Source organism: Poeciliopsis prolifica, unplaced genomic scaffold (assembly GCF_027474105.1).
Source record: "Poeciliopsis prolifica strain line A6 unplaced genomic scaffold, Auburn_PproV2 SCAFFOLD018, whole genome shotgun sequence".
Lineage (NCBI taxonomy): Eukaryota > Metazoa > Chordata > Actinopteri > Cyprinodontiformes > Poeciliidae > Poeciliopsis > Poeciliopsis prolifica.
This window is the reverse complement of record NW_026562393.1, coordinates 3,173,304-3,195,972: the sequence shown is the minus strand read 5'-3', so window position 1 is coordinate 3,195,972 and position 22,669 is coordinate 3,173,304. Positions and strand designations below refer to the sequence as shown.

The 22,669-nt window shown below is 37.4% G+C and overlaps 1 protein-coding gene across 2 annotated transcripts; it reads left to right on the top strand.

The window, feature by feature from the left end:
- The first annotated feature begins 324 nt into the window (after window positions 1-324).
- scn4aa (sodium channel, voltage-gated, type IV, alpha, a) lies at window positions 325-22,629 on the top strand. 2 transcript variants are annotated; one of them, XM_055042642.1, is made up of 27 exons: window positions 325-641; window positions 5,673-5,970; window positions 6,244-6,362; window positions 6,479-6,568; window positions 6,650-6,778; window positions 7,839-7,930; window positions 8,040-8,285; window positions 8,372-8,435; window positions 8,610-8,751; window positions 8,861-9,058; window positions 9,809-9,979; window positions 10,086-10,215; window positions 10,977-11,215; window positions 11,295-11,468; window positions 12,265-12,621; window positions 14,713-15,195; window positions 15,440-15,481; window positions 15,583-15,703; window positions 15,814-15,968; window positions 16,053-16,226; window positions 16,352-16,474; window positions 16,753-17,034; window positions 17,138-17,191; window positions 17,731-17,868; window positions 17,990-18,094; window positions 18,569-18,839; window positions 18,939-22,629. In XM_055042642.1, exons 2-27 carry the CDS (start codon window positions 5,722-5,724, stop codon window positions 20,225-20,227), a joined length of 5,637 nt encoding a protein of 1,878 aa, XP_054898617.1. In that variant the 5' UTR covers window positions 325-641; window positions 5,673-5,721; the 3' UTR covers window positions 20,228-22,629. The 2 variants fall into 2 exon arrangements, with proteins under 2 accessions (XP_054898617.1, XP_054898616.1); XM_055042641.1 differs by lacking the exons at window positions 325-641; window positions 5,673-5,970; window positions 6,244-6,362; ... (2 more) ...; window positions 7,839-7,930; window positions 8,040-8,285 and having other exon boundaries at window positions 8,402-8,435; window positions 8,614-8,751; window positions 15,814-16,226.
- The last annotated feature ends 40 nt before the right edge of the window (window positions 22,630-22,669 follow it).

The following is a 22,669-nucleotide window of genomic DNA, read 5'->3' as shown; positions in this document are numbered from 1 at the left end:
GTGGGTATGCACAGAAGCTTCAATTGTGAGCATTCTGCTGCCATCTAGTGGTTACATTTCACATCCGCACTTACGATTGTACTTTAATTCGTTTTTTTTCTTTTCTTTTTTATGTTGGGGACGTATTGGCTGTAAGTCCTAGTTAATCACAGTTGTTGGGGAATAAATGCTTTAACTATGTGTGTGCAAAAAAAAAAAAAAAGTACACTGATGATTTTCACGTTGTGAACTGAGAACTACTTATGTGAACCTGAAGGCTGCGAAGGCAGCAGATGGTATCATGCGCATCATCAGATGTAACCATTCATTCAGGTGGACGGAGTGCGCTCCGCTGTCCGGGTTGCAGTCAGTGCCACTCTGCGAGACCTCGGCGTTCCTCCTTTGATCTGTGTTTGCGGCGGTTCTGGGGTAACAGAACCGCCTGAGCGACCAGCTGTGTGGGAACGGGACGTTGTCAAAGGTCTGATCTGACCCCACCTGGCGCAGCTCCTCCGGTTTCACTGCGGGAATCCTGAGTGCGTCAGGAACAGCTGGCCCGCAACCCGCCACGGCTGCCATAGGCGGGGGGAAATAACGTTCAAAAGCGTCTCAAGGAGATACTTTTATTGATACACAGGGATTGAGTGGAATATTTGTGCAAGGTAAAACACTCAACACTCATGCTGGTGTGGTGCATGAACTCGCTGGTTGTCAGGCTGCAGATTTTTAGAAAATCTGGTCACATATGACCAAGTTTCATTTTTTCTGAAGAAAAAAAAATAATGAGGGGGGGTCATTTTTTTGGTTCTAATTATGGTTGGGTTTTCTATTTTTTACTCCATTAAGTTACAATTTTCTACAAATGATATAATATTTTCCTGTCTGAAAGTGTTTACTTCGAAGCGGAGCACTGTAAGGACTTTATCTCTTTCACTTTTCATTTTAAGCTGAGCAAAACTCGTTTCTGTCAGCATGAGTGCTTTTATTCAAACACCTGCAACATTCAGCCTAACAGGGATATTTGAAGCAGTACTTTTATGTGCATGTTGTCTGTGAAGAAGATCATCATTTTATTGCACAATATTGTAAAAAAAAGTTTGTTATGCTCAGGTTTTTGTCCTCACCCGGGAGGTGAATGATCGGCTTCCCTTAAACACCATGTTGGAAGATTTTGAAATCTTCTGCCCCTGCCTTTAATGCCTTATCCCTCAGAGGCAAAGTGTTATTTTTAGCCTATGTCTTCATGGCAAATTGGCGATGTCCCTTGATGCTGTGGATGCTCATAAGTAACCATTTCTCTGCCGTTAGTCCATGTTACCCATACCAGTGATGTTGGAGCCTGGAGACAACCTGCCTCCAGGCACACAGTTGGAGCAGATCTTTGGACATGGTGGAGAACGTTGAGGCTGGTGTTCATTTTTGATCCTGTCAACAGAGAACCTGAAACTCTTATATAACAGGATGGGCTCCTGAAGGCCCAGTGGTAGGGGCTGATACAACATCTTTAAGGTCTTGATGTGCATCGATTACCGAGATTTGGCTTAAATATTCAGCTTAATTTTTTTTCCCTGCTTTTCCGGAGCATTTATTCCAGGTATTGTATGTAAATGTGCACGTTTCCCTTGTCTTCTTCTGCCTGGGAGTGTTTGTCCACCTTGCATCACATGTACTTGGATGCAGAACATGTTGGTTTTGAGTTTCTTTCACCAAGTGAGCTCATGTGACTAGTTGGCTGAGACTCCGTATTTAAAAGGTGAAGTGAGGTTACGCATAACTGCAACTCTCTCCTAATAAATAAACCTATTTCTTTACACGTATAGTTACTTACTCAAATCTGACTACTCGTACTTAGACACAAGCAGCTTGCTTTGGTTTTCTCTGGGGTTTTTTTTTGGAGCTAGTAGCTCCACACGGTCCCTCATGATATGAAAGGGTTATTGTCCATATCACTTCCAAATCTCAAATGTCTGTCCAGTCAGTACAAAGGCCAAATGGGTCAGTTTGAGACAGGAGAAACTGTGTATAAGGTTTGGGGGTTAGGATTTTACATGTAAAATGAAAGCATTCACAGAGCAAACATTTGGGCTACAAACACAAAAGTTCTTGTGTTAGAAAACTAGCAGTTACGCTAAGGCTTGGCAGAGTAGAGACTGTATAACTGGTGGCAAATAGAGAACAGTACTTGACGGAAACCTTTTAGAGGGTACAGAAGATTTGAGACTGGAATGAAGGTTCACCTTCCAACAACCCTAAACACACAGCCAGAGCCGCAATAGAATGGTTAAAGTTACAAATATTTATGTTAGAATGGCCCAGACAAAGTCTGAATCTACAGTCAGTTGGGAATCTTTGGCAAGACTTTGGAATCAGTGTTCACAGGTACTCTAAGCTTGAGCTATTTTGTATATGAATGTGTCAATGAGCAAATGTGCAAAGATGGCACCGACATACTTAAAAAGACTAAGAGATGTCACTGGACTGAAATGTAAACCTACAAAATATTGAGTTCCAATAAAAATACAGTGTTTGTGGTAATAATGTGAAAAAAGTGTTTCCTTAATGCCAAAATCTATCAGTTAACTAAGAGCATTTAGACGACGTTTCTACAAATTCTTGCTTGGATCTGTAAATGTCCACAGATCTGCAATGGAATCACACAAGATGTTCTCTAGATGTTAGCCGTAAGCCCATTCTAAGACACAGGAACCCTTATTTCACCCCTACGAACCAACACTGGCTTGTGATAAAAGCCAAAAGGCTAGTTGGGCTTGTTTCCGGAGGCGAATATTGGCATTCACATTCCATGGTTGACTAGTGTGACAGAGAAGTGTCTACATTACCCGTCTATATCCTCAGCCAGAATGTCACAGGTCATATTGGTCTTTGCTAACCTGCAAAATGATACATATGTATTACTGTCAGGGAAGTCTTCTGAAGTCACTTTTTGTTTTGTTTTTTTTTCCCTCCATCGTCCTTGGTTTCTCAGTTTTCCAGCAATTCCTAATTTGGCTTACATACATGTAAAGTGGAAAAAAAGAACACAAACAGAGCCAGGCAAAGGATAGGTGACCATCTGCATGAAGCAGTTCAGAGGCTGAAGGTATTTTCCACAAAAAGAAAAATAATGCATATACCAAGCATGCAGGGAGTAAAGAGTGGCGAGAGACAAAAAGTGGTTATGCCAAGTTATTAACACAAGTATATCTTAAATTATAAATAATTAGTACTCCAATGCAATATTTTTTAAAACAAAATTATTGCATTTTTACAGTTTAGATAGATATGGACAAAATGTAAGAAAAACAATATGTTTTTAACCTTTTTCCATTTTGCAACAGAGAGTACAATAAAATACTCTTTGCTGAACAAAATTTTGTAGTGCAAAATTGAGATTTTTTTTTTCCTATTTATGTAAGTAGATCTGAAATATGTCCCATGCATATGAATATCAATTTTGCACACCTGCAATATTTTTTTAAGTTTTGTGATGGATGTTCAGTTAAATGTTGGATTTTGGTCTGGATTTTAACGGCTCTATGCAAATACACATTAATGGTTCACTGACGCTGCTAAAAGGAGATTCTTAATCCCAGTGTTGTCATGATGTGTTTTTTGTGATGGACCCAAAAGCAGCAGGCTAGAGTTGTCAAATGTAGTTGAAGATTTAAATATAAAAAAGAAGAACAAAAAACCACAAGAAAAACACAAACCATCAATATATACACAATATATTGTGTGTATATATAGTGTATCTATACACAATATATATATATATATATATATATATATAATATATATATATATATTATATATATATATATAATATATATATATATATATATATATATATATATATTATATATATATATATATATATATATATACAGAAACTATTTCTGGTTTTGGCAAAAATAGGATAACTGTCACATTTAACAAAGCAATTAGATTGGATTAGATTTTTTTGTCACTAAAACTGATCATTCAAAAATAGACTTAGCTTTTTGATTTTTGAGTGACTCACGATTTTTGAGTGACTGATACAGATTATGAAAAAAAACATTCATTTCCATCCCCTGTACAAGACAAGGCAACAGTCTAATGATAGGACTTTTTTTTTGACACTGGCAGGTTTTCAGTTTTGAGATCTTTAAAAATGGACATTTGATGGCTTCAGCAGTTACATCTTGATGTAACGTAATCAGGAAATGCTCCCCATAAGGCCAATGAGAAACACATCTACTTTCATGATGTGTATTTTAAGGTTGGCTCACTGTTGGGAGCAGTGGGGCCCACAGCTCCCAGAATGGGAGTTTTGAAAAGCAGCGATGTGAAGGACCCAGGAAAGAAATAAAAATGCACAGGTAGCAAGGTGGTTTTGGACCCAATAATCTCTGTTGTGACTGATTATTTCAGGCTACCAAAAAGGAAGGGAACTCCAGGGCCAGAGTCAGGCAGCTTTCAGTAGGGATCGGGTTGAAGTAATTTTTCTGCTTGAAAGATGGCCGTTAGTGTCACCTATGAGGGTAGAGACAGAGGCACAGAGGCTTGGTGTGTTCAGGGTCCCGTGTAAACTAGAAGGAAGCAGAGAAGAGTCAGTAAGCTAAGCTGGCATGCTGTCCTGTTTATCAGAGGGATGTGAGACGCAGAGCGAGGGAGGAATGAGCAGACTCATCGGGCTTCTGAAACACGATGCTCCGTCCTGATTGCCTGGAGCAGCTGTGCAGCCACCGTATCTTTGTGAGCGTGTGCGTCTCTGCACAGGATGCATGATTCTGTGTTCAAGTTGCACGATTCAAAGAAATGTTTCAATGCATTCATGTCTGCAGTCAGCTGAACATGGGTTTGTCTTATCATTTCTGACTGATGTGATTACTTTGTTTGCACATCTTTAGTGATCTATGCCAGGTCTATAATGCCTTTTCCGGGAGACTTGATCTGATTTTACACGTTCAGTCGGTTAGTGTGTTTTTTTCAAAGCCGTTATAAGAAAACAAGATTTAACCACTTAGTGCTGCTCTCTAGAATATCTTGATGCAGAATGTCTGACCATTGTTTTGTGAAGGTCAAAAACATTTTCACAACAATATTGTGCAATAATATTCATGCTTAGATGACACATCAAGACACATCTTCTTTTCCTGAGTGGTATATCACAGAGCCCAGGCATAGATTACTAATAATTTTTAAGACATCGAGTTATGACATTTTAGTGGTAACAAAAAAAAGAAAAAACAAAACAACTTTTCTTTGCAGATTTTCTTTATTATTTATTTATTTATTTTTTTTGCATTACTGAATTAATGCTGTTAAACAAGCTTTTTTTTGAATAATGACAATGATTTTGCTGTTACTACAAAATAATATACATTTACTTTCAGGTTTTTCATACACCTTCAACACCAGTTTCAATAAATGTGGATGATGATGTGTGCATGACAACATGCACACATCATATTATCATACTGATCAAATTTTCTGATTCCTAAATATTTTAAACCAGTTATGCCAAGCATATTGGATGAATACATCTTTATCTTTTCTTTTTTTTAAAACAGAAATTATATAATGTCACATTATTTTGGTGAAGGATGATCACAAAAGCACACAATTTCTATCTGGGTTTAACTGAAGAACATTTGCTAAATACATTGGACAGGAATGCATTTTGTTCTTACTTTCTACTTTTCATTCAGCTCAATCTAGGGAGTACCCGGTGTGGTTATCTCCCTTCGCGATGCAAAGATGGCGAACCTGCTCCCTCCCCCAGGCATTGCGGTCTTCCGCCCGTTCACCCAGGAATCACTGGCGGAAATCAAGAGGCTCGCGGAAGAAAGGAAGAAATCAGCAGAAGGCCATGATGAGGGAGAACCAGCGGGGCCACACCCTGATCTGGAAGCTGGAAAGAGCCTACCCCTAATATATGGAGACCCTCCTCCAGAGTTGCTCAACACACCTCTGGAGGACCTGGACCCCTTCTACAAATCCCAGAATGTCAGTCTGAATCCATCTGAGCAGAACCACACAACAACTGTCCACATGTGGTGCTTAACAAGTCCAACTCTGTCACTACATCACAGAAAGTTAAAATGTGACAGCATGTATTACTCATCCTGCATGTCTGCAATAACAAATGCATCCTTCATCCAACATTTAAGTTCTCTTTGTATACATACACTGCCAATTTTTTTCTTTTTTTATTGCTAAAGATTTGCTGCAATGTTGCTTAGAGGAGAATTAGTTGTCAGACATTTCTTTGTTTTTCAGACATTTGTCGTGATCAGCAAAGGGAAAACGATTTACAGGTTCAACGCCGAGCCGGCTTGTTACATTCTCAGCCCCTTTAGTGTGATCAGGAGAGGCTCCATCAAAATTCTCATACATTCATATCCTTTTGTCTATTTAACATCCACATTTTGATTATTATTTTTTTATTCAATTTGATGAATAAAAGCAAAAGGTTTGTAAGCATCTTAAGCATCTTTCCTTAATCCTGACTCAAATTATTTAGCATGTTCATCATGATTACCATTCTGTCGAACTGTGTGTTCATGACGATGAGCAACCCACCAGCATGGAGTAAAACTGTGGAGTAAGTGGTTTTATTTTACTGCTTTTTTGGTCATTTTGGTGCCTGGGCTTTTTCTCATTTATGACAGATTGTCTTTTTCAGATATGTTTTTACAGGAATTTATACCTTTGAGGCTACAGTCAAAGTGTTGTCAAGAGGTTTCTGTATTGGTTCTTTTACATTCCTTCGAGATCCATGGAACTGGCTGGATTTCATGGTGATCAGCATGGCGTAAGTATCTGACAGTAGTTTTATTCTTGAAGTCTTCTCTAGTGATCCTAAGCAGAAGTATTGAAGTATCTATGGGAGAATGGTTTCCAAACCAGATAATTGCCTCCTACATGTTGTCACACATGCTGTTGATAGTGTGACAGTCTAAGGCAATCTGCACCTCAATGAGAAGAGAGTCTGTTCTCTACTGGAAGATTATGATGTAAACCCGTCCATTAATAATCTTAAGCTCACTTGGACTAAGGAGGAGGCCAAGAAAAGAATAAGGACACCTTTGAATGACTCAAGAATCAAGGAAGATTTTATAGTGGTCTAGTCAAATCCAATTCATTAGGAACGCTGGAATCTTTAACAGGCTGATTGTGCATGAAAACCCTTCAATATGGCTGAATTCAAATAAGCCTCAAAGAAGACGAGGCAAATTTTTTCCACATTGATGTACAAAACTCATTGACCATTCCTTCAAATGCATGATGGAAGTTGTAATTATCAAGAGTGCCGTAATCTTTTATTTGGTTTAGAGGAAAGTACTTTTTAGGTATTGCAGAGTTGATATGGATAGGTTTTGTCTGTATATATAAAATCACAATTTGACAACTGTATTTTATATTTACTCAAGTCATCTTTGTCTGACAACAAAGCCTGATCAAAAATATGACAAAAAAGCAAGAAATCTTTAACATGAAAACTCCTTTTTCCCATTACTCCATGATTATACACAAGGGCTTGAAAAGCTGCCTTCCTTTGGATGGAGTGATGGAGAAAATCTGAAGAACATTATCCACAGACCACATTAGAAATTATACACTCTGATGCTTTGAAAAGAAAATCAGATGAAATGAGAAATGTCTTACATTTTTTTTAAACAGCTTACTCCGTGCATACTTTGTGACTTACTGTCATTTTAAACCAATCACACCAAAATGTCTACTGTCTCAATTTCTGTTGTACTTCATAGACTTTCTGTTGTAGCGATATCATAACAACAGCATGACAACATGTTATGTTTTTTGTAATTTTATTTGGGTGTTTAATTTTTATTCTTTTCATTCTTTCCAAGCTACGTTACTGAGTTTGTTGACCTCGGCAATGTGTCAGCTCTCAGGACATTTCGTGTACTTCGAGCCCTGAAAACAATTACCGTAATTCCTGGTAACCGCCTTCATTTTGAACTTGTCTTTAAATGTTCTTTATGTAACAACGAAGGCTTGTTTTCAGTTGCTTTACTCTAGTTGGTTAATGTCCAGTGACTGTTTCATAGGCCTGAAGACCATAGTGGGGGCTTTGATCCAGTCGGTGAAGAAAATGGGGGACGTCATGGTGCTGACCGTTTTTGCCCTTGCAGTCTTTGCACTCGTTGGCCTCCAGCTTTTCATGGGAAACCTGCGTCACAAATGCGTGCGATGGCCCATTCTGATGAACGAAGTTTTCAACAGTACCCTGGCTGTAAATGAGTCCATGTACTCCAACAGTTCTTTTGATTTTACTGAATATATTGAAAATCCAGGTATGTTTCTGGCTTTGCTTCAGTCTTTATTTCATGGCAATATTTCTTTGCGGGAGAGTGAATATCATTATCTTCTTTGCTTACAGAAAATCAGTACTTTACAGAAGGCAGCAAAGATGCTCTAATTTGTGGCAACAGCTCTGATGCTGGGTATGTTTTTACCAAAGAACATTGCTAATGTAATTTAGCTGCTTGCTGTTTAATTAGAAAATTACAGCATATTTTATGGATTAAAATTAATATTTGATTTAAGTGATTTAAAGACAGATGTGCTTCAAGAAAAGTGCCAATAGTTGTTAGTTAACTTTTTTCCCCTGTTGATAGAAAGTGCCCAGAAGGATACACATGTATGAAGGCTGGAAGGAACCCTAACTTTGGCTACACCAGTTATGACTCTTTTGGATGGGCCTTCCTTGCTCTGTTCAGGCTCATGACACAGGACTTCTGGGAGAATCTTTTCCAGCTGGTTGGAACTTAATTTCTTCTGTGTTTCTTTGCGATTTGTCTGTTTCGGTGATTACATTTATAGGGAGAAAATTGTCCTAAGTTCTTGCAGCTTCTTTTCTCTTATAAAGACTCTGCGAGCGGCTGGGAGGACATACATGCTGTTCTTCGTGGTGGTCATCTTCCTGGGCTCCTTCTACCTCATCAACCTCATCCTGGCTGTGGTAGCCATGGCTTATTATGAACAGAATCAAGCAACTCAACTGGAGGCCATCGAAAAAGAGGAGGAATTCCAGCGGCTTCTAGAACAACTCAAAAATCAAGAGCAGGTACTTACACCAAGTCATATCCGTTCAAGGCACAAATTATAAACTCTTAGTTAAAAAGACTGTTCTTATGAAATTAAAAATAGATCAATACAATGACATTTTTTTTCAGAAAATTGTTTCTAAATTTCTTTTGGACACTATTTGATCTCATTCAAGATTTCAAACTTGGCGAATTTTTTTTTTATCATTGAGACAAACGTCATAAGACAATAATAATAATAATAATAATAATAATAATAATAATAATAATAATAATAATAATAATAATAATAATAATAATAATAATAATAATAATAGTTAATTTAAAGTTTTCCAGCTTGTTTTTTTAACTTGCAAAGTAAGACAGGCAGGCAAAATGAACACTTTTACCTTAAAATTTTTATTTAACAATAAAAAAAATAAAAGCTAAGATTCACTGGTAAACTATTTTAATAAATACTTCACAAGAGAACCACAAGAAAGTGTTGATGTGAGTAAAATGTTGATATAGAAATATAAGGCAAGGATATAACGTTACACTTAGGAAATGGATTAGATATAACACACAGAGAACAAAGGAGCCAAATACAAACACCAAAATAAAGCAAAACACAAAACCAAAGTCCAAAAGCTCATGACCAGAAAAACACTGGTTGGTCTTTGTTTTAATTATATCTTCACACAAGCATAGTTCTTTTTATTATGAATAGAATGGATACCCATATTTAAATAGCATATTTTCAGTCAACATTGCCATGTTTTTATTGGCAGGCACAATTTCATGGAAGCCAAGCCACCCTGACCAGTAAGAAGTCTGTGAGTCAACACACATTATCAGAGATGGAAGATAATGGACAGGGCCTCAAACAGGGTGAGGCTGTGAATGACTGCAATGGAAGAGTTGTTCCTCGCTTGATGATTCGAGCACCCACTATGGAGGAGGTTGGTTGGTCATACATTTACCCGATAAAAGGAGAAGACATATTGTGGTCTGCAAAAACATTGTTTATTTTACATCATTCAAAGAATTTCTAAACATATCCCATAGACTGCTGTAGATTATGAAATGAAAGCGAAGTCACTGGGCTCGGTGCACAGCACACTTCATCTGGAAGAACCCGGCTTGAAAAAGAGATCTGGCAGTGCTGCGACAGTGCTGTCTGCAGTCGCCATGGAAGGTACAGTGCCACTGACAACTGCCACACACAATTCCTAAATATAATATTTAATTTCTATCAATAATTTGAGTTTGAGATTAGTCACAGACTTTGTTCTAAGTCTGTGGGAGTTTTTGAAGTTCCTCCTGTAGAAGACAACATTTTATGGTATAGACAGAGATTTCTAACCTCTGAGCTGACCCACAGAATAACAGTCACAAACATTTGTAATCATAACCAATGCTGACAGAAACATATTGACAATTAAGTCTACTAACAAGGACTTAATGACTATTAAAATTGCCTTAAAAGTTTCACAATTTCATCCATTACAACTGCTATTTTTACCTCTGTAATAATAATTAATTACATTTTACTGGACATCCTAAGATCTCTACACTCACATCAGTAGTAACCAGATAAAATTAGTGTCACACCAGTAATTTTAATCAGTGTCAGAACCACTGCCAACTATCTTATCTTTTCAAACAGTTATTAACTATGACAAGTATTTTATTTAAAGAGAACATTAGCATTGTCACTGGCTTCCCACAGGAGGCTAATCATGCAGTATCCCGTGCAAATCCCTGTCAACATTTGGTGTCATGCCCTTGTGGTGTTAAGCTTGGGCTATTTTAGCCTGGTAAACAAAGTGAAACAGCAATGACATGAATGTAGTTCTCACACAAAGGATGTTGAAACACATATGCCAAGATTAGCATTATAACCATGTTAAAGATCGTTGAAGTACAAACTTTACAATCTTGGTTGTGTTTGTCTAGAGTTGGAGGAGGCTCAGAGACCCTGTCCACCTTGCTGGTACAAATTTGCGGACATGTTTTTGAAGTGGGATTGCTGCCCCACCTGGATTGTTTTTAAAAAGTGGATGCACTTTGTGGTCATGGATCCCTTTGTTGACCTCGCTATTACCATATGCATCGTGCTCAACACCCTTTTTATGGCAATGGAGCACTATCCCATGACCCCGGAGTTCGACAACATGCTCTCAGTAGGAAATCTGGTATGTATTTACTACATTTAATCTAGCAGGGATATGTGCCAAGATCTCAGACCTTTTGAGTTTTATTTATGCGTTCTAGGTTTTCACTGGGATCTTTGCAGCTGAAATGTTTTTCAAGCTTATCGCCATGGATCCCTATTACTATTTCCAAGTTGGATGGAACATTTTCGACAGCATTATTGTAACTCTCAGCCTGGTGGAGTTGGGTCTGGCAAATGTCCAGGGTCTGTCAGTCCTAAGGTCATTCCGTTTGGTAAGAAACAATGATGATCAAAAATTATTGCTCTGTTTTTTCAAGTAAAGTTGTGTTGAATTAGCACTGAAAATCCCATCTAGTACTAATCAATCATTGTCTATTTGCTGCTGATTGAGTAAAAACCAGACAGCCAAAAATTAAAAACCCTGAAACAAATAATTGGTGGTTTTTACCAACATGCTTTTTCTTGATGAACTGTTAAGAATCTGTTGCAGTCTCAGATGTTGAGAGAAAATGTGCAAAATTAGTCTAATTTGGACTTTCACAACCTATTTAAATCCAAGAAGAAAAAAAGATCCTAACCCAGAACCAACAGGTCAATCTGATTTGCTTTCAATGTTAGACCAAATCAGCCCTCAGATGGTTAAAGGCATCATAATTTTGGTCAACATCTCTGCTGTTCACTCTTTTGGAACCAGATTAGTTTCAACTCGTTTCACAAAACCTAAGGAAACATGTTTGATGTTGAGGAGAGGAGAGGATATCTGTGCAATAGACAAAGGAAAAGTAGTTTCCTTTGTCTATTGTAGAGAGATTATAATTATGATTGACTTAGATCATCAACTTGAAGTTTTAATTGAATGGGCCATGTTTGGCTTAATGTTGTTTTAAATCAGCACTAATAACTTTTCTCATTGTTCAAACTGAGATGTCGCTGAATGCTGTTTGCTGTTTACAATGTTAACTGCTCATAACTATTCAGCACCCCTCAAATTATAAACAATTACTTGCCTGAACGTTCCTCTGTTTTTCTTCATGGCACGTCTTTATCTCTCTTTTGTGATGGTGATAGCTTCGTGTCTTCAAACTGGCAAAGTCTTGGCCCACACTCAACATGCTCATTAAGATTATTGGTAACTCAGTGGGAGCTTTGGGGAACCTGACCTTGGTGCTGGCCATCATCGTCTTCATTTTCGCCGTAGTGGGCATGCAACTCTTCGGAAAGAACTACAAGGACTGTGTATGCAAGATCTCCTCTGAGTGTGAGCTGCCACGGTGGCACATGAATGACTTCTTCCACTCCTTCCTCATCGTTTTCCGTATTCTGTGTGGCGAGTGGATCGAGACGATGTGGGACTGCATGGAGGTGGCTGGACCTGCGATGTGCTTAATCGTCTTCATGATGGTCATGGTCATTGGAAATCTAGTGGTGAGTTAAAAAGTCAAGAACTAATTGCGTCTTAAGTTTGAAATATGCAGATTTGCAAGTGGAATAATTACTTTTTGTGCTGCAGGGATGGCGAATTTGAAAAAAAATATTAATCAGTTATTTTACAAAATCATAAGTGTGTTTCACCCTTCAATTTGACTCTTTCATTGGCTAAGACAATGGTTAATCAAATTCATTCATCCATTTCTTTATGTAGTTGTCTAAATGATTAGTGTCAGGATCAAGATTTTGTGAACAGTTCGTCTTTATGGTGTATAGTTAAACCCTGAGGCAGCCAAGACACACACACAGTTTGTACACAAAAATCCTTCTATGATAAAAGATTTCTTATGTTATAAATGTTAAAGCAAGAATGAATTGCATATTCTAACATATTGAAAGTTTGTAAGCTAACAGCCAGTCAAACTCAAATTTAATTTATGTAAAAAAAAAAAGAAGTTCTTTGTAATTCATTGAGAGGTATTGTGAATGTCGACAGCATATAAATACTATCCTTGACCTTTTATACTTGCTTTAGGGAACAAGGGCTGATGGAGGATCACTGACAGACATTATTTCAGGATCATATTTAATTACAAGAGCCAAAACAGTTTCCTGTCAGGTTATTCTTAGAAATGAAAAGGAAATGACTCATCATTAAGCCCTAACTGAAATATTGTATGAAATTCTTCACGCTCAATGTAGTTTGCTAATAGCCTAAAATCTGATAAAGCTGGTGATTTAATACAAAATACATATTGAAATTGAGGCAAATGATGTTGGTAAAGGCAGGTTTTCTGTGTGGATCAAATCACATGAAACCAGCAAACAGAAGTTTTGACTCTACATACGTGCTAAGATCTGATTCTAGTCAAGCCAGCTACTGCTTCTGGAAGAAACACAGATGGCTGAGCAAGCAAAGCTCAGGTAGCAAAGAGACTTACCGGGTGCACAGTGAAAGTCATTTGATAGGAGAGTTGATAGTAACAGAAGCAGATAAATTACGCTCTCCCATGAGCAGGAAAAAGAGCCACGTTCATGTCTTTAAAATAGTCAAATTAGTGCATCAATCTGACATAATACATTAATGACTTCACAATATTTCTGTCGTATTTTTTACAAGCTTGGGGAATTCTTACTTCTTACTCATTGGTCATTTATTACAGCCTGCTATTGCTGGTTTTGACTACCCTTGGGTCTTCAGAATTGCCTTATTTTTGTTGCATTGATTCAACAACAACTTGATCCAAGCTGACACAATCTGGTTTGAGATGATTCAACGTGGTGCATTAATCTGCTGGAAGTAGTAATCAGAAGAGGTATACAGGGCTACGGTGTTTAAACAATGCTGAAAGTGGGCCCAAAAACAAGTCCAATGTTACACCATCAGCAGCATTAAGAGATGGTATTCCTCATATATTGCTTGTAACAAATGGTTATTTGAATTTCTGTCGCATTCCTGTCATCTGGAACAAGTCTGCCCATTCATATCAGACATTTGAAATACTCAGATAATCCTTCTGGCCCTATGAAACTATGCCATGACCAAAGTCACACCTCCCTTATTTTTCCCCTTGAAGTGTTTGCCTTGAAATTGTCTGATTCTTGTGTTTGTATCTAAAACAGTGTGTGGTGAGTTTGAAAATCAGTTTGTGCTTCACTTGTATGTCCTTCTAATCGTAGTCTGTTCTTTTCTGCTCCTTTATTGTTGATTCTATCTTTGTGCAGCTCTGTTTATCCGCCAGCTGTCTTTACTGATTCACAGTTCTTGTTCCAGACTGAGAGAGATTAACTAGTCTATGTAACCATGATAAGCTGCCAAACCTGGCAAACGAGAAGTGAGAAATTGATCACTAGACTTAAGAATCTAAAGATAGCCGCATCTGCAACAGCAGGCTGTCAACATAATGTTTATTAATGTGACATGTTTCCTATTTGCTTCAGTCCCTTCAAAGAGACTTGCATAGCAGGAGGAACTTGTGTAAAAACTAATTAATTAGTTCCAAATCATATTCATTTTTGTGCTTTTCACATCTGTAAAATATTTAAAGTATTATTTAAAGGCTTACCTCTGTCAATCTTTTTACTCAGGTATTGAACCTCTTCTTGGCGTTGCTGCTCAGCTCATTCAGTGGAGACAACCTGTCAGCAGGGGATGACGACGGAGAGATGAACAATCTGCAGATTGCTATAGGGAGAATCACTCGAGGCATTGACTGGTTAAAAGCATTTCTCATACAGCGAATCCAGCAAATACTTGGTAAAAAGCCCAAAGAGCCGGATAAAGACATGGTGGACAATGGGAAGCCTAAAACCGAGGAAATTGAAATGAACCATTTGGACGCCTGTCTGGCTCTTAAAGTAGCAGATGGGATTTCAGATGGGCCTGTGCAAAGTCAACCCTCTGTATTCACAGTGGATGGAGAGCTCAATCTGAAAGTCCCGATGGCTGAAGAAGAATCAGATTATGACAATCTGAGTGATGATGATGATGATGAAGAAGAAGAAGGTGACGATGATGAAGATAATGAACTTCCAGAGAGTGCACTGCAGAAAGATGATGAACAAAACACGGTAAAAAAAACAAAAAAACGTCAAGCTCTGTCTCACAAGAAATTAGCTAAGTAGATATCTACCTGATACTTGTTGGGTAACTCAATAAGCCTGATTCAGAGAAAAATAAACTGGTGGCCTGCCGTCAGTCCATCAGCATTGGATATTGTGCTGGTGATGCAATTCCCAAACACATTACAGTCTCACTAACTGATAAATTACCCCTTACACAAGCATAAATATATTATTTTTTAAACTATTCCAGAAAAACCTTGAAGATGAAAGTAGTATCCCAGAGAAAGTAAAAGTGAGTAAGTCTTTATGAATAGCACTTTTCACTGGTGTTTTTAGCAGAAACCCAAAGCCAATACTAATTTTATGCTTATATTTCATTTTATAAAAAATGAGTATGATGACGGGGATTCTTCAGTCTGCAGCACAGCTGATTATCATCCTCCTGAGCCTGAACCAGAAAAGAAGGAAGAAGAGGAACCGGAACCTGAAGAACCAGAGGCCTGCTTCACTGATGGTATGAACAAAAACTCATAAAATATCTTAAAAATGATCCCTCACTGTTAAGGCATTTCCTTAAAAGTGCCAAAGTGTGTTATTCCAAGAGTGCCTTTTCTTTTTACGCAGACTGTGTGACCAAATGGCCATGTCTGACGGTGGATACCACCAGTGGCAAAGGCAAAAAATGGTGGAATCTTAGAAAAACTTGCTTCACCATAGTGGAACACGACTGGTTTGAAACCTTCATCATTTTCATGATCCTTCTTAGCAGTGGGGCTCTGGTGAGACCAGTCATTACTCCAACTAATTCAGCATTGTTTCTAAAACATTTGACTTTTTTTCCCCCTCTTTTTTTGTTTTTGCAGGCCTTTGAAGATATATACATAGAAAGGCGACGAACCATCAAGATAATTCTTGAGTTCGCAGACAAGGTTTTCTCCTACATTTTTGTCATTGAGATGCTCCTGAAATGGGTTGCATATGGCTTCAAGACCTACTTCACCAACGCTTGGTGTTGGTTGGACTTTTTCATTGTGGATGTAAGTGTAACTGTGAAGTTCCAGATATGGCCTGCACAATATGCAACAGAAAAGACAGGTTGACATGTCTTACAATAGCTAAAATCTATGCTAACCCCTGAATAGGAAATGTTATTTTCTGGCAGATTTCCTTGATTAGCTTAGTTGCAAATTGGATGGGCTATTCTGATCTTGGTCCAATAAAGTCGTTGAGAACCCTCAGAGCACTGAGGCCTCTTCGAGCGCTATCAAGATTTGAAGGCATGAGGGTACGTACATTTTCTTTGGAGTCTGAACAGTACTATTTGAACTATTTGCATGCATAAAAATAACTTCATATTGACTGCACTGATTGGCTGCCCCTTTTCGCTTGTTGATTCCATACTCACAACATGGCTGTCTGCTATTGTAGAAGTAAGTCATTTTAAGTCAGTTTGAAACCATTTGAAAGATTTTTTTTTCTTGATCTTATGAACAAAACATGTTTTTTTTGTCTTAACAATCTATGTTTTTAGATAATTGAAATAGGGTGCTTTCTTTCGGGCAGGTGGTGGTGAATGCTCTTGTTGGAGCGATTCCGTCCATCTTCAATGTCCTGCTGGTGTGTCTGATTTTCTGGCTCATCTTCAGCATCATGGGAGTCAATTTGTTTGCGGGGAAGTTCTACCGTTGCATCAACACCACCACAGAGGAGCTATTCCCCATGACTCAGGTCAACAATCGAACCGAGTGCTTGGCCCTTGAAGAAGCCACACAGGAGGCTCGCTGGACTAATGTCAAAATCAACTATGACAATGTTGGGACAGGCTACCTCTCTCTGCTTCAAGTGGTGAGGATTCCTTTTACTGTATGCTGAGATATTTATTTGACTTAGTAATCTATTGTCTTTTTCTTTGGATGCCAATATTTGAGAATATTCTTAATGATTACAGGCAACTTTCAAAGGTTGGATGGACATAATGTATGCTGCCGTGGACTCAAGAGAGGTATTCATCTTCATTCTTTTTTGTTTACATGGGAAGTGCACCTCAGATTTGATGTTTTTCTGTTGCTTCCATTGTATGCTTTTGAAAATGGCTCCTTCAAAAATGATAAAACGTATCCATAAGTAGAGGGATACGATTTTTTGTTTAACCCCAAACATTTTGCCCCTTAATTTTGGTTTTCAGAAGAGGGCCAAAGAAATTCTTCATAATATTATAGACTTTCCCACTAAAGTCTATAATATTATATTGGGAAGTGCAGACTGTGTGACCAATATTATATTATAGACTTTAGTGGGAAAAGTAGCTCATAGAATACTAGATTTTGTGCAGTCTTATGTACAATAAATTATTTTTATTGTGTTCTTGTGTAAATTTATAGTTTTAACTGGCTGATTCAAACAATTTCTCCTTCAATAAAGATGAGAGTACACTGAGAATAAAGAAGTTTGATAAGGCATAACTATGAGACTAAATGGAATAATTTACATTTAAAAAGTTTTTGTGTTTCAGCCGAATATTTTCTGTTTATTTCAATTTAGGTTGAGGAGCAACCATCCTACGAAATCAATCTTTACATGTACATATATTTTGTGATCTTCATCATCTTTGGTTCCTTCTTCACCCTAAACCTCTTCATCGGTGTCATTATTGACAATTTCAACCAACAAAAGAAAAAGATAAGTACTTTCAAGAAAACAGCTTGTAAAAATACACATTTATTTTATGGTTTTCTTCAGAAGAAAAGCAACTTGGCACTTTAAGCAACCAAATAATTCTTGTCTTGTCTGATGTGTGCACTTTGGAGATCAAGACATTTTTATGACTGATGAACAGAAAAAATATTATGAGGCCATGAAGAAACTCGGTTCCAAGAAGCCACAGAAGCCAATTCCACGACCAACGGTATGTTACTGATTTTGCAATTTATGAAAATCATGGACCCGTACCAAACATAAGAGGATTGCACCATTTTTAGTGGTCAGCAGGAAACAAATGTTGAAATAAATTCTAATACATTGATCAAAAAAGATTTTTTTTTTCTGTAGGGAGATGTAAGACCCCAATAGGGCCAGTAGGTGTCACTGTGTTATAATAGAAAATAGCAGCATCTCACAGGAAGATGCAATCTTAAAATTGCTTTCATTTCCTGAGTAAAAACTGATTTCACAAACTGCTCTGAGAGATTATTAAAAGCTTAGCGTGAAGATTGCCTGAATTGATATCGAGATGTTAATAAAAGTTCTTCTTAATTAATTTTTGTTCTAAAATGCTAGTTTTAAGTTTAATTTATGACAGAGGAGCTTAGTATACAAAGAACAACATTTTCATTGCCTGGTTTGGAAACGTTCACTGACCTTCTCGGTGTCTCTCTGACAGAACCCGGTCCAGGGCGTTGTGTTCGATTTCATCAGCCAGCAGTTTTTTGACATCTTCATTATGGTTCTAATCTGCCTCAATATGGTAACCATGATGGTGGAAACAGATGATCAAAGTGCAGAAAAAGAGGATTTTCTCTTCAAAGTAAATGTGGCCTTCATTGTAGTCTTCACTGGAGAATGCGTATTGAAGCTCTTTGCCTTACGGCAGTATTTCTTCACCAATGGATGGAATGTTTTTGATTTCATTGTCGTCATCTTGTCAATAGCTGGTAGGTACAATATCTTACAATTGTTTTATCAAAAAAAAGAAAGAAAAAAAAGAAATCTTGTACTAGTTATATTACATGTTTTTTTTTTTCTGATTTCAGGAACAATGCTCTCAGACATAATTGAGAAGTATTTTGTATCCCCAACTCTCTTCAGAGTGATCAGACTAGCCAGGATTGGCAGGATTCTGCGCCTCATTAAAGGAGCAAAGGGCATTCGGACACTTCTCTTTGCCCTAATGATGTCACTTCCTGCCCTGTTCAACATTGGCCTCCTGCTTTTCCTAATTATGTTCATCTTTTCCATATTTGGCATGTCAAATTTTGCCTATGTCAAGAAAGAAGCTGGAATTGATGACATTTTTAACTTTGAGACCTTTGGTGGTAGCATTATCTGCTTGTTTCAGATTACAACATCTGCTGGTTGGGATGGGCTTTTACTCCCAATGCTGAACAGGGAACCTCCAGACTGTGACCCTGAGTTTGAGAATCCAGGCACAGATGTAAAGGGTAACTGCGGAAACCCGGGGATGGGCATGATGTTCTTCTGCAGCTACATCATCGTTTCGTTCTTAGTGGTGGTCAACATGTACATTGCCATCATCCTGGAGAACTTCAATGTGGCTCAAGAAGAGAGCGGTGACCCACTGTGCGAGGAAGACTTTGAGATGTTCAATGAAACTTGGGAGAAGTTTGACTTGGATGGAACAATGTTTATTGAGTACAGTCGACTTTCAGATTTTTGCGACACTTTGCAGGAGCCTCTCAGGGTCGCCAAACCCAATCGGCTTCGTCTGATTGGAATGGATCTGCCCCTAGTTATTGGGGACAGGATCCACTGCTTGGATGTTTTGATGGCTGTTACACAGATGGTACTGGGAGACACAGTGGAGATGGCAGCAATGCGGGATAGCATTGAGGCTAAGTTCATTCTTAGCAACCCCACAAAAGACTCCTTTGCCCCAATTACCACAACGGTACGCCATAAGGAAGAGCAACAAGCTGCTGTGGTCCTTCAACGAGCTTATCGCAATCATCTTCTGAAGCGCTGCATACACCATGCTGCTTTCATGCACAGATTGAAGAGGATTGGTAGAAATTACAACAGTGATGATCCACCTGAAAAAGAGGGGCTGCTTGCACGAAGACTGGGAGTTCTCTATGGAAGTAATGTAGACCTTGCTGATGAAATGGAGCTTGAGGCTTCAGAAACTCTGACAAGCCAAGAACCTTTTAATACAGACTGCGAAAGGGCCCAATGTCTTCAGGAGCCTCCTGTGCAGAATATGATTGTGGTTCCTGCTGAAATAACCAGTGAGGAGTTATTGCATTCTGCCACCTACCAACATCCCTTAGCCTTACAAGCAAATCTGAAAGAGCCGCTTGTATGACAAACAGATGAAGTCGGTGTTTTATATCAATGCACAAAGCAACAATATTTATACAAATGTTCACAAATTTCCCACTTTATAAATACTTACAACAGCTTAGACCTTCCTGCTACCTACCATTTAAATACTGGTTCTGGTTTATTGAAGGCCTGTCTTATTCAGGTTAAAAACACAACTGAAGTTTCTTGTGACAATAATCAATGAAGGAAAAAATAAAGTCATTCAAAATTAAGTTCCGAACTTCTAAAGAAAATCAACAATTTTATTAAATGTATATTTACCATTCGACATCAAATATTTTTAGATTTATCTCTATAGAGAGATACCAGTCTGGATTATAAATTTCACATTTAATTATACTAAATAATTTCACATTTCAAAAAGCTGTTGTATAAATGACCAGGACTGTGCCCCATGGTGTGGTCTCAAAATCAAGTTTAAGGTATTGATGTTATTTTTCATATCAAATTTAACTTTAAGATTGTTAAAATCATATTTTCATAGAAAGTTTAAAACTGCAGCCATGAATGGATGAAATGATCCAATCATTATTAAGGCTGTTTTGCTTTTCTTTATGCCCCTATTTAGCTATCTTCTTTGCAATACTTGCATACCCAGAAATAGTTAGGTCCCCCAAAATCTTAATCTTTATTCCCACCACTTTCAACTTTTAGAAACCTCAGACTTTCTAAGTTTCTATTCAGCAACAAACTAAGGTTCATACTCTTACCATGAAACAACACAAGACAACTTCAGTGTGAGAACTGCAAATGTCCAATAGTTGACAGATGCATATTTTTCCTGCTTAGAATAAAGGGGATTATTGCATTGTTTCAGATTGTACGTTTCAATTTTACAAGCTTCTGATCATCAAAATCTACAAGAAAAATCTCAAATTCTTTTGTACATTTGTAAATTAGTATGTAAGAAAAAAAAGGTATGCACTATATAAAATCTTTACCTGTTGAACTTATTACAGTTGTTTTAAACTAAAAAGGAAAATGTTTTCTTAAATTCTTCAGAGATATGTATCTGTCTTATAAAATGCTGTTATGCTATTGTTTGATCTGTTCTTATCTAAAAAGCAATTGAACTCATGGCAGGATAAAGGTTTTGACACTGTCTGTAATTTTGATGTTAGCTATGTCTACACAGTGTTTAAACTGCTTTTCATTTAAACCCTTTTTAGTGTTTATTAGCAATACTTTTATGAAGATACTTTAATATCTGTTGTACATTTGTAAATACCCTCAGCTGCAGACTTTGTATATAAAAAGGTTTTAGAGTTATTAAACCTTTTATGCAAAACATGTGCAGTCAATGGTTGGCTTAGTCAAATTATGACTCTAAAATTAAGAGAATACATCGGTTAAAAATTACAGCCACAGAGAAATATATGTAATTATTAGAAGCACTAAAATTAAGATTTGAGCAAAGGTCTTCAGCTTTCTTTTATTGTTTTTTTCCCCTTCAAACGAAAAGGACAAACTTTCTTATAAATTTTCAAAGCGTGATCTCAAGAAAAGGTTTTCCAGACTTTTGCCATACTAAGCCCAAATCTAAAATTTGATGTATTTATCTGTGTCATGAAAGGATATGTCCTCATGTCTGTCCTAATGTGTAAAGGTCACTTGTGTAAGTCTTAACTGAGTTTCAAATGTCTTACTGCAAACATTTGTCTCTGTGCAGAAATGGTAGACACTGTGAGTAAAGTGCTGCTGTAAATAATTTCTATTCAACACATATAACACAAAACAATTCCATTGTAACCAAGAAAAAAAAAGAAAAAAACAGTAAAAGGTGTTTTTAAATGTAGGCATATTACAAAATGTCCCAAAGTATTATAAACGTGGCTATTGCTCTAGTTGTCTGATATGTCTAAGATATGTCCAGTGTTCTGCAAAACATGACTAAACTATGCACTTTCAGAGTTTATAACTTTTGTTGTTACAGTGCACCACGCAAATCCCCCTATGTTCTTATTTTTATTTTATTGATTTATTTTTTTGTTTAAATGTTGAGCTTGTTTAACATTTTGGCTTGGTAGAAGATCAGAATAAGCAAAGGGTACAGTTTTTCATTTGCGGGGCCTTCTGTGATATGCTATCTGCAACATTTAAGCTTTGAAATGTGACCCCAAGCTCTGCTCTTTGAAGCTGAGACTCTGCTGCAGCTTGTCCCCCGTAGTGATGATTTGGTCACATTCACTGTGTCCTCTGTTTACATTTCTACCAAGAGAGAGAGAAAAAAAATAAATAAATCTCACGGTAAATTTTACAGCTACACCCAAAATCAACAGTGCGTTTACTAATTTTTTTTCTTTCTTCTTCTGTATATTTTTATTTTCTTATTGTAAAAAGTGTTACTACACTGTTAGAATAAAAAGTTTCTTTTAGGTTAAACCAGGCTGTGGGCTCATGTTGTCAGGACTATTTTTAGTTT